General features: G+C 42.9%; 1 protein-coding gene across 1 annotated transcript in view; it reads left to right on the forward strand.

Annotated features, from left to right (window-relative positions):
• LOC104965246 (probable phospholipid-transporting ATPase IH) overlaps positions 1-11,627 on the forward strand; it is an 18,730-nt gene extending 7,103 nt beyond the window's left edge. The window contains 18 exon segments of the mRNA XM_010794203.1: positions 138-251; positions 343-402; positions 491-657; positions 848-919; positions 1,024-1,097; positions 1,203-1,306; positions 2,048-2,229; positions 2,529-2,780; positions 2,981-3,158; positions 3,264-3,366; positions 4,148-4,225; positions 4,228-4,292; positions 4,374-4,433; positions 4,519-4,693; positions 5,575-5,687; positions 6,210-6,313; positions 6,753-6,918; positions 8,996-11,627. Coding sequence (XP_010792505.1) covers positions 138-251; positions 343-402; positions 491-657; positions 848-919; positions 1,024-1,097; positions 1,203-1,306; positions 2,048-2,229; positions 2,529-2,780; positions 2,981-3,158; positions 3,264-3,366; positions 4,148-4,225; positions 4,228-4,292; positions 4,374-4,433; positions 4,519-4,693; positions 5,575-5,687; positions 6,210-6,313; positions 6,753-6,918; positions 8,996-9,259 — 2,331 coding nt within the window. The 3' untranslated portion in view covers positions 9,260-11,627.
• Positions 11,628-11,904: the final 277 nt, after the last annotated feature.

The following is an 11,904-nucleotide window of genomic DNA, read 5'->3' on the forward strand; positions in this document are numbered from 1 at the left end:
CATGGGAGTAATTGTGGGATGATACATTTTCAAAGTATCACGATATGTATCGGTTGAGTATCAGTATCGTTCAGTGGTATCGGTATCGTAAAAAAGTCAACGATATGCATCCCTAGATACATTCTGCTTCGTCCCAGGTGGAGTATGTGTTTACGGACAAGACAGGGACTCTAACAGAAAACAACATGGAGTTCATCGAGTGCTGTGTGGACGGTCACATTTACGTTGCTGATGCCATCTGTAACGGACAGGTAACACATGGACGTTTGTTTATCTCTTCCTGACCTGGGAAAACACGAGACATATATTAGATATTTAAATGTGTTTAATTTGTGTTGTTAGGTGATGCCTGGTGCTACTAGTATGGACATGATAGACTCATCACCAGGTCCCGGAGCCAGGGTGAGCATCGCTTCAGTTTGAGTGTATTTGTGTGTATATATATGTGTGTTTTTTTTGTGCATTACGTTAACACTGTGTTTATTAACAGGAGCACGAGGAGCTGTTTTTCCGGGCGCTGTGTCTGTGCCACACGGTGCAGGTGAAGGAGGAGGAGACGGTGGACGGGATCAAACACGGCATCCATCAGGGCAAGTCCACCTCCTTCTACATCTCCTCTTCTCCGGACGAGGTGGCGCTGGTGGAGGGCATGAAGAGGTGGAACACACACACACACAATTATTCACACACAAACAACGCCAGTCTTAATCAGAATATTTGAGCCATTTTTTCACACATTAGCATTAAGATGCATTCAATTTGTCCATGTTTTTTTCCACTCAATTTATTTTTTTCCCATCCATTTGTCCTTTTATTTCCCATAATGTTTTTTCGCTCTGTGCTGCAGGCTTGGTTTCACCTACCTGAGACTCAGAGACGGTCACATGGAGATCTTGAACAGGGAGGATGGGATTGAGAGGTGAGTGTGTCCCTTCAAAACAATGTAGTTGAATATGGTAACTATACATATATTCTATCAACATTTAGGTAAATATACACTCATCATTTTTTTTTTTTTTTCAGGTTTGAGCTGCTGGAGGTTTTGACATTCGACTCAGTCAGACGGAGGATGAGCGTCATTGTCAGATCCAGTACTGGTAATACACCTCAGACTTAAAATGCATCCATACATTAACATCTATATGTCTGTTATATTTTCTTACACTCTTCCCCCTCTTCTTTTTATCTGTGTGTGTGAGCAGGTGAGCTCTATTTGTTCTGTAAAGGTGCCGACTCGTCCATCTTCCCCAGGGTTGTCTCAGGCAAGGTGGAGGAGGTCAGAGCGCGAGTGGAGCACAACGCAGTGGTGAGAATCACACACACACACACACACACACACACACACACACACACACACACACACACACACACACACACACACACTACAGTATACTTTAGATTCAGCAGTAACAGAAAGTATTTTTCTCTCACGACGTTATTCCCATGATTCACCCTGTGAGGGTTTTTAGGGATGTGTCACTTCAGTCATTTTCTCTCACTTGTATAACACGACCACAGTGGTTTCCATTGATACCACATGAAGTCTATCAGTGGATCATGGCCAACTTCCATCCAGTAACAACAGTCATTCTGTATTTATGCATTCAAAACCCACTGTGGCTTTTATAGACCGAACATGCCAGCTGTTAGACTTTGCATTTGATCACCATGCATTTTATAATCTCATTACTTCACCCTAAAACACGAGACAATGAACAAAAAGCCATAAAGCCACAAGATCTGTGTTATTATAATATATTATTCTATGTTATATAATGCAACTAAATGAAGTGAATTGAGCCTGTAGTGTAAACCATGTAGGTCAGTGAGCCCTCTGTGGTTGTGGTTGCATCATAGATTAATGTAGCTTTTAATATATGGTGGGCGTTTTTTTGGTGAGGATCAAGTAGCAAGAGCAGTATCTGCCCACACACTCACATCCAGAGCAACTGAAGCACATGTCTCTATGGGATATGCAAGAATAAGCTCATTAGAACAACTGTATTTCTCTTTGTGTAACCCTGTCTAAATGTCACCTCTCCTGCAGGAGGGTCTGAGGACACTTTGTGTTGCGTATCGGCCTCTGAGTCCAGAGCAGTACGCGGAGGTTTACCACATGCTGAACGGGGCCAAGTTGGCTCTTCACGACCGAGACAAACGCCTGGCCGAGGCTTACGACGCAATCGAGAAAGACCTGATCCTGCTGGGAGCCACTGCTGTGGAGGACAGGTGAAGGATCTCTTTTAGAATTCACTGTTCATTATATATAAATGTTCGCTGTTATTAAAATCTTATTACACTTCTTGGATCTAAATGCCTGAAGCACTTACACTTTATTCTGTGAGTGTGACAAGTGCTGCTCCACTTCTGAGTGAGACTATCTGAGTTCACCCCTCCGATAGCACACTCGGTACTAAAGCAATTACAGTGAAGGCTTAAGAGGGATTGTTAACCCCGAGGGCATCGCAACTCGTCCTGCGTCCTGCGTCCTAACACAGTGTGCCTTTCCCTACTTCCCTTCACTAAAGGCTCCAGGAAAAGGCGGCGGACACCATTGAGTCTCTGCACAAGGCGGGCATGAAGGTGTGGGTGCTGACGGGCGATAAGATGGAGACGGCGGCTGCAACCTGCTACGCTAGCAAACTGTTTCACCGCAACACCCAGATCCTGGAGCTGACCACCAAACGCACCGAGGAGCAGAGTCTGCACGACGTGCTGTTCGACCTGAGCAGGACCGTCCTGAGGCAGCACGGGGGCATGGCCCGGGACTCCTTCTCTGGGTGGGTATCTGTGTGTGTGTGTAGTTGTTAGTATGTGTGTGTCCGCTTTGTAGCAAGCACAGGGATCTTCTTTTCCATATCAACACAGACTTAGAGAATGGATCTATTTCTCTGTATCTCAGGGCTTCCGTATTATCAAAAATGTGTGTGTTACTGTGTCCCCACTATGCACGTATTTGACCGGTGTTGCGTTTGTCCAGTTTATCAGATGACTGCACTGACTTTGGTCTGATCATCGATGGAGCCACCCTCTCTGCGGTGATGAGGCCGGCCCAGGAGGACTCCAACTCAGGGAACTACAAAGAGATCTTCTTAGAAATCAGCCGCAACTGCAGCGCCGTGCTCTGCTGTCGGATGGCACCTCTGCAGAAAGCACAGGTACAAAACTCTGAGGACTTGATATGGATCTATATTGAAATATAAGTCCACATCTGTGAAGCTGCTGTAAGGAGTTAAAGGTATCATTGTTTCTTGTTTTTCTAGATTGTGAAGCTGATCAAAGCCTCTGAAGAGCATCCAATCACGCTGGCCATTGGAGACGGAGCTAACGATGTCAGCATGATCCTCGAGGCCCATGTTGGCATCGGTTAGTCACAGTTTTTCCGTCCTGCACTATTTAAACCAACAAAATCACCTCTTCAATCAATCAATCAATGTTTATTTATATAGCCCAATATCACAAATGTTACGTTTGTCTCAGTGGACTTCACAGTGTGTACAAAATATCAGTATGACAATACGACACCCTCTGTCCTTAGACCCTCTGTCCTTAGACCCTCACATCGAACAAGGAAAAACTTCCGGAGAAAACCCCCAGTTTAAAGGGGAACATGGGAGAAACCTCAGGGAGAGCAACAGAGGAGGGATCCCTCTCCCAGGACGGACAGACGTGCAATAGATGCCGTGTGTAAATCGAAGAGATAATACATTTGCAACATAGGTAGTCCAAATGTTTGGAAATGCATGTGTGTATAATAGGAAGATGAATCCACGACTATATCCGTCCAGGACTTGTGATCCAGGACCACAGCCACGACTCAAGATCCAGGACTCGCGATCCATGACACAGGACCGCAGGATCATCCATGACTCCGGATCCCGGCGTATATAGACACCAAAAAGAAAGACATTTGGGGAAGCTGGGTTAATGGGAACATGAGAGTACACAGGTATAGACAGAGAGAAGGAAGAAGTAAGATGTCCCCCGACAAACTAAGCCTATAGCAGCTAAACTAAGGGCTGAATCTAATCAGCCCTAACTATAAGCTTTATCAAAAAGGAAGGTTTTAAGCGCACTCTTAAAAACGGATAGGGTGTCTGCCGCCCGAACACAAACTCTTATTAACACATTATATCTGCCTCTGCAGGGATCATGGGTAAGGAGGGTCGCCAGGCGGTGAGGAACAGCGACTACGCCATCCCAAAGTTCAAACACCTCAAGAAGATTCTCTCGTCCACGGACATTATTACTACATCCGCATATCAGAGCTGGTGCAATACTTCTTCTACAAGGTAGTCTGACAGGAAGAATATGAGACCAACACAAATGACATATGTTATCACACTAACCTTTACTTTCTGCCTTCTTCCCAGAATGTCTGTTTCATTTTCCCTCAGTTCCTCTATCAGTTCTTCTGTGGCTTCTCACAACAGGTAGGCACACAAAAAACAAACAAACGTAATAAATAAAATCAAAGCATATCTCCAAAGCTTGCATGTTCTCTGCCTGTCTCCCCAGCCGCTGTTTGACACAGCCTACTTGACTCTGTACAACATCAGCTTCACCTCGCTGCCCATCCTGCTCTACAGCCTCATCGAGCAGCACATCAACGTGGACATCCTGAAGAAGGACCCCTCGCTATACAGGTACAACTCCCCCATCCCTCCATATCCTGAGAACTGCAAGCACACAAGTCAGACAGATTTGTTTTAGAAGTCATTTCAAGCTTGGTGGTTGGATGAATAAATCAAATGTACATTGAAGGGTCTTNAACACAGCAGTGGCAGCAGCAGCATAGCGAGGCAGAGGCAGGAAGACCTGGCAGCTTAAATAGAGCGGCATGTTTAGGAGAATGTGTTTGGTTGGTTGTAAGAGGGACGAGGTGCGTCACGTGTTAATGTATCATTGGTGCTCGAGTTGAGTTGCTCGCAGGCTTCGCCCCATTTATTATTAATTACACCTTGGCTCTCTGTGCTACAACTTTAATCTCAAAATGCCTGTTGTTTCACCTAATTGTGCCTTTTTAGAGTTGTAGAATATCAGACTCCCCAACCTTACATTTAATTAAAGCACCCAAAAATAAACCAGCTCTGTGACACAGTATCAAATATATTTGTAATTAAACACCATTTTTTTCAAGGGCAAATTAAAAGCTGAAATGAATTAATTTCCCGGGTAAAGCTCGGTCGTGAAGGAGTTCAATAATCATCATTGTCTTGAGGATGCTCCAATTAACAAGCATAGTAATTGAAAATTAAGAAATGCTTAATTCCATAGGCATGTAGAGGTCAGATTGTCAGTGACTTCACTTTTACTGGGTTTCTGTCTTTATTTATGTCCCATTAATATTAAATAATTAATTAATAATGGTTCAGTACAAGTCTTATTGTTTTGATTAAAACAAAGTCTGTTAATGTCGGATTAATGTTCTAAATGTGGTTGAATATACACCAGTTCTATTTTGTAACTCTTCATAGGCTTTCAATAATATTGCATGATTCCTAAAAAGACAGGTTTACAGTCGATGGTGAGCTTCTTGGGAACAGATTATTAATCTGTTTCTATCCCTGTCAGACCCTCCAGAGGGTGGTGGGAATGGCTCGGGTGGTGCTTCACCAATCAACAAGGACCTGGACATCTTTGGACCAATGGTGTCCAACCCTCTCCCCTCCAACAACACGCAGAAGGTACACACACACACACACACACACACACACACACACACACACACACACACACACACACACACACACACACACACACACTCACAGAAGCAGCCAGGCCGGATCCTGGTTTCTTTAGAGCAGTGTTTCTCAAACTTTTTCATACCAGGGACCACTTAACCAATAAAAGAACACTCGCGGACAACCTAACAAATATCCAAAATCACATCGTTTTTCTAGAACAGATTACAAATCGCCTGAAAATTGTACAAACAAGTGGCAACATGTGTGATGAAGGTGTTGCGCTATATCATGCAATCGAAAGTTAAACTTAAGCTCGCTCCATTGCGGAGATATTCCCGCAAGAGTGCGGAAAACTTAAATTTATTTATTTATTTCAAATGAAGTGAAATGCTACCAATATACTCATGGACCACTAGGGGACGCTCACGGGCCACCAGTGGTCCGCGGACCACACTTTGAGAAGCCCTGCTTTAGAGTGAGCTTCGGTCTGACAGCTCGATGTCTCCCTCTCCTCTCCTGCAGTTGGCTCTGGATACTCATTACTGGACGTGGATCAACCATTTTGTCATCTGGGGCTCGCTGGTCTTCTTTGTGGTCTTCTCTCTGCTGTGGGGAGGAATCATCTGGTAGGCTTTGAACTTATATATTTGTATTAATATCATTTAAACTTTTAAGAAATGTTATGTATGTTTACAGAATAAGATGATAGAGGAAGAGAGATTTAGAATAGGAGATGTCATCACTATACTTGTACATATTCCCCTAAATAAATACATCTACATAAAATGCATGAAAGATGTTTGTAAAGGGAATAAGGCAACATATAAGAGTTTTGGAGTTCATGTCCTATGTTGCTAAATGCATGATTTGTTTGTAAAAGCCTGAAACCTCAAAAGATAATTAAATAACTATTTGTTTTATTTGTGGTGCCTCCTTTCCTCTCCTCTCTTTTATTCTCTCATCTCCTCTCCTTTCTTGTTTCCTCTCCTCTAATCTCTTCTCCTTTCCTCTTGTTTCCATTATTTTCATCTCCTCTCCTCTCTTGTTTCCTCTCCTCTCCTGCAGGCCCTTCATGAACTACCAGAGGATGTACTATGTGTTCATGCAGATGTTGTCCAGCGGTCCGGCCTGGCTCAGTATAATCCTCCTGATAACGGCCAGCCTGCTGCCAGATGTGCTGAAGAAGGTGATCTGCCGGGCGCTGTGGCCGACCACCACCGAATGCATACAGGTGGGTGCATACACACTGATGAGTGTGCATTTACTGCTGTGTACAAAGAAGGACCCCCTCCTTCTTTGAGTCTAACACCAGCTTTATAGATTAATGTGTAACAGGCCTCCTCTGAGAAGTGTGTGTAATAATGTCTAACTGATGACTCAGCAGATGTATGCTGGCTTCGGCTACGTCCCTACTCTGTTTGATGTAAGTGTGTGTGTGTGTGTGTGTGTGTGTGTGTGTGTGTGTGTGTGTGTGTGTGTGTGTGTGTGTGTGTGTGTGTGTGTGTGTGTGTGTGTGTGTGTGTGTGTGCGTGCAGTGCTCCTTTATTTCTAAACCTGAACAGTTCAAAGGAGACTCAAAACACTTTATTTTGCAGGATGTGTACAAATAACGTGTTGCCTGTTTGAGGTTTAAACAACCTTCTCTAATCCTACATGTCTTCTCCCTTAACAAACGTTAGAACTGTTAATTCTCTGTAGATAATTGATCATGTGACTGATTTCCAGAGCTTTACCTCTTCTTCCCCTCTCCCTCTTACCTCCTTGTTCCTCCTCCTCTTCACCCCGTAGCAGACTAAGCGTCGCTGCCTTGCCTCTGAGCCCTCCACCATCTTTATGCTGTCTCAGACTTCCAGCAGAATCAGTTTCTAACCCTAGGTGACCCTCAGCCTTTCCTCCTGTCGCTAACTTGTGTCAAATCCTCTTTTTCTTTTATCCTGTCCCTTTTCTCCCTGCCACTGTTTCTGCATGAAGTCACTTGTCTGTCAGTCTGATTGCATGCCTGGATAAACTGTATGTATAGTCTATTTGCAAGCACATAGAGCCCTATTGTGTGTGCACCAACGTTTTCTGTTAGAAATGTGTACTGGGGACCCCTACTATACATTCCTAAATGAAACTTTGGGATGCTCAACATGTCCAGGGTTCACAAGGCTGGCAACTAAACCATTATGTCATGTTTTCCGTCGTACAGTGTTTCACATGACTGTTTTAATGTGTACATGTCAGATCCTTAATGTCTTTGAATGGTTGTGTGCGTGTCCACAGCGTTTGAGGGGTATTAAAGAGTCAGAGAGGACCCTGACCTACCGCAGCTCAGAGTCCTTACTAGATGGAATAGCGCTCACAGAAGCCTAGAGCGCTGCAGCACGGTAACACAGAGTGTGTAATGGTAGGAGTTGGTAATGGTGGGTGAAGCTAACATCCTGCAGTGATGGGGTTCACTCTGCTGTGGTGTGTGGTGCGTTTTACCTGACTAACACAGGGGTATATTGTGAGTGTGTGTGTGTGTGTGTGGTTCTCAGGTATTGTATAAAACCTTTGCATCCTGTTGGGTCTTCACATGGAGCTCTGGCGCTCTCTAGTGACACTTTTTATCCTTGCACATTCATGCATGTTTATTATAAGTTATGTTTCCATTTGCATGTTTTTTTTATGGTGTTTATATATATACACATTTACATATTCTTGTACTTCATTTGCCGGGGTTGCATGGCGTGTGTAAGCAGCATGCACAGGATGTTATTGTCACAGCTGGCCGATTAGATTAAAGCCAATGCAATACTTTATTTATTGAATTATGTAAATAATTGAATTGTATTCTGACTCAGTTTCCAGGATCAGGTTACTGATAGATGAAAGGGTGTTGTGTGTGTTTTTGTTGTTGCTGTAGATAAAAAGTCCGGCAGCCATTTTCTCCTTCTTAGATCAAGCTTTTTATCTTTCCTCCAAAATATCTGCTAGAGTTAGAATAAATGTGGTTTTGGCTTTTTGAGATTTTGAGACACCCATAAAAATAATAGCAAGCGGTGTTGCAAATATGACAACAGAATGCTACTGTTCTTCATCAGTATTTAATATAAGAGCGTGACAAAGTTGGATACTATATCACCTAAGATATAAAGATAATAATTAATTTAAACTATATTTACATTTATTTGAATCAATGACAAACTAGAAGTGCTCAAATGCATCTTCAGTTAAACATTTGGCCAGCTGGGATAACAATGTCTCCTCCTTTTAGCACATGTATTCGTCTCTGTTTTTAACTTCTCTCTGCTTCCTCTTCCTCCCTCTTTACTCTCCCACAGAGCGCTGACAAACTCTACGAGGGCCACCTGTCAGAGTTCACCCCCCTGGCGTCTCTCCACGCTCCGTCCAAGGCAGGCGGCCACCGGCGAGGCTCGGGCAACCAGGGGAACCCTCGAAGGTCTGAACCCTTTAGAAAGAAAACCATGTTCACACGCTGGCAGAAACAGCCAGACTACAGCACCTTCACCCCTCTACTCCGATTCGCCGATGGCCACTCGAAGCACTCCTACAGCGGGGGGGCGGGGCCAGAGACCTCAGTCTAATTTATTTGCGTCTCACTATTCTTATTCTCTCATATCAGATACAATTGCATCTATTTGTGGAACTGAACAAAGGAGTAGTTTAATAAATCGGTCCACTGGAGTTACCCAAAAGTAACTTATTTATGTGACTGGAGTCAAATACCTGGCTGTGATGCTAACCGCAGGTATCTGTAGTCCATCTGTAAGGGATTACAATGAAAGTGACCTTCACAAATGCTCAGCCAAGTATGCAGCAAAGCATTATGGGACGGCCCCTAAAGGACTCGCTTGCCGCCACATTTTGCAAAGGGCTCAGTCAGCGTATCGATGTCACAACACACACATTCTTACGTCACTGGAAATATGTGCACTGGCCCTTTAAGTCTGCCTGCCTTTGCTAGCTGGGAGCTGAAGTGTACTTCGCTTAAAGGATTTATATGACTTTTTAAAAATAATTGAGATTGTGCTGCTGCTGAAGCCGGCTTGAGCTTTCTCTGACCAAACCTTTTCTTTTTCTTCACTCCCACCATCTCTGCCTCTTTTCAGGACTAACTGGTGTTGCCTGTGTGCAAACATGTTATCCCGAAACACTCCCTAGGCCTCTCTACAACATTGTAAGAAAGAGTGTAGTGGAGCGGTAAAGCCCAAGTGTTGGATATATGGATCTGAGTGTGTCTTATTTGTCTAATTCATCCTTATTTTTGGAAATAAGACCTACTTTAGCTGCACATCCAACACATGAGCTTTCACCTGTAGGTAGACTAGATGCATTTGTGGATCAGGTGTGTGTGTGTACTGATAGCTAGCAGTGTTTTAGTGTGTGTTGCATTAATCTTGCAGAATCCCCTATTGTCTTTAAAGCACTTTACCTGTAGACCTTCTTCATGTACGTATTACGCTATATACAGAGACTGATCTAAGTTGTTCTAATGGCTTAGGAAATAGTAGAAATGGCTATACTGTATGTTAGCTTCCCCCGCTGCTTTAAATGCCTTAATGTCACTTTGTAAATACCACATGACCTTTTACCAAAGACGATATCCTTTAGAAGCACATTTGGGGTCCATGTCAGTGGTCATGATTTGAGAGCTATTTAACTTGTGTTAAAGCACCTTTTAAAAAGGATCAAATGTTCGTGTCCTTGTTGAGATAATCACAACACGAAAAAAGGATTCTATCAAGTGCCCTAAAATACTTGATGCCTTAAATTGAAATGCAGTTTTTCTGAGATTCGCTGATTTGCCAGCCAGCCATTTGTTGATAGGAGACGGTAAGCTAAGCTCAGCATAAAGCCTGGAAACAACTCTGTTTAAAGTGAGACATCAGACCTATTCGTAAGTATTTTCAGCTTACAGCATCAAATAGCTCAGTGTTGATGCTCCTAAAGGCCTTATGATAAAGTCTAATATCTATCTTAAAAAAGGCCTTTTCAGATCTGTCTCACACTTTCCTGCTTCAACATGTATCCCCTCTCTTAGCTGTCTCTCTTCCAGTCTTTCTCATTCTCCCTGAGGTGAAGTGACGCTGAAGTGGAAGTTTTCCTACCTCTGCGAGCGCCGCCTCCACCCGTCTGATCATCATCATCATCCTCTCCACCATCCGTCCATGCATCTATCAATGTGAGACAGTGTAGAAATCATGCTTTCTTTATTGGACTAATACGAACCAAAGCCTTGTCGCTGCTCGAGATACCTTTAGCTGCTTTACTGTAGGTGCCTTGTGGTAGTTTCTCTGTCTCTGCTGAACTGTCTTAGCTGGCATTAAGGTTCATTTAGGATTCATAACAAGCGATCAGGCGTACACAATCACCGCTGATGATAGGTGTGTGGATGCATGACTGCGAGAATGGATAAGTGAGGGAAAAAGGTGAATGTAAACACAGATTTACACAGGTTACACTGTCCAATAAGACTTATTCAGAACAAACGCAGCACTGAAGTAACACAAGAGATACATGGTGAATGTTCAGTACTTCTTGCACCAAAATATCAGTTTTTTATGGTTTTTATTCCAAATGTTTTATACATATCCAGGAGGGCACCTGTCTCTGAGAGGTTCTTTTTGTTGTTTTCTATTATGTGTAATGTTTAAAATTCCCCTGTACCTCGTTAAAAGTGGTGGTCACACACTGGAAAGATATTAATGTTACAAACTGGGATTTGGTCGACATGTTTCATTTCAATTTAGCCTCTCTACAAAAATAGATATTTATGTAAAACGGTAAATCAAATGGTTTATTTCACTGTCGGATTATTTGATAAATGTGACCTAATTTGCATATCTAATTTGTCCCTTTAACCAAATACAAAAGCACACACGTAATATATTCAGGTACTTCCTGTATCTCCAATAGTTGTTAAAAACTGTTGAATCCAAATGAATGAATTACCAAACTATACCCACATTTACTTAAATGCATTTTGTATATATGTTAGAGATTATGTTTTTTTACATCCTGAGTACAGTATTTGATGTGTGTCCTATTTATTTAGAGGAGTATTGGAACAACCAAACAACACTGGAGATGTATGTATGCTTTAAAAAAGAGATTTCTGTGGCTCAGATACACCCGCACTGAATCTATCTGATGACTGACACTTTGCTGTAGAAAAAAAGCCATTGATTATGGATTTCATGTACAAATCGCTCTTGTCCTAAATCTTTCA

This window comes from Notothenia coriiceps, unplaced genomic scaffold (assembly GCF_000735185.1).
Source record: "Notothenia coriiceps isolate Sejong01 unplaced genomic scaffold, NC01 NC01_scaffold00037244, whole genome shotgun sequence".
In the NCBI taxonomy this organism is placed as follows: Eukaryota; Metazoa; Chordata; class Actinopteri; order Perciformes; family Nototheniidae; genus Notothenia; species Notothenia coriiceps.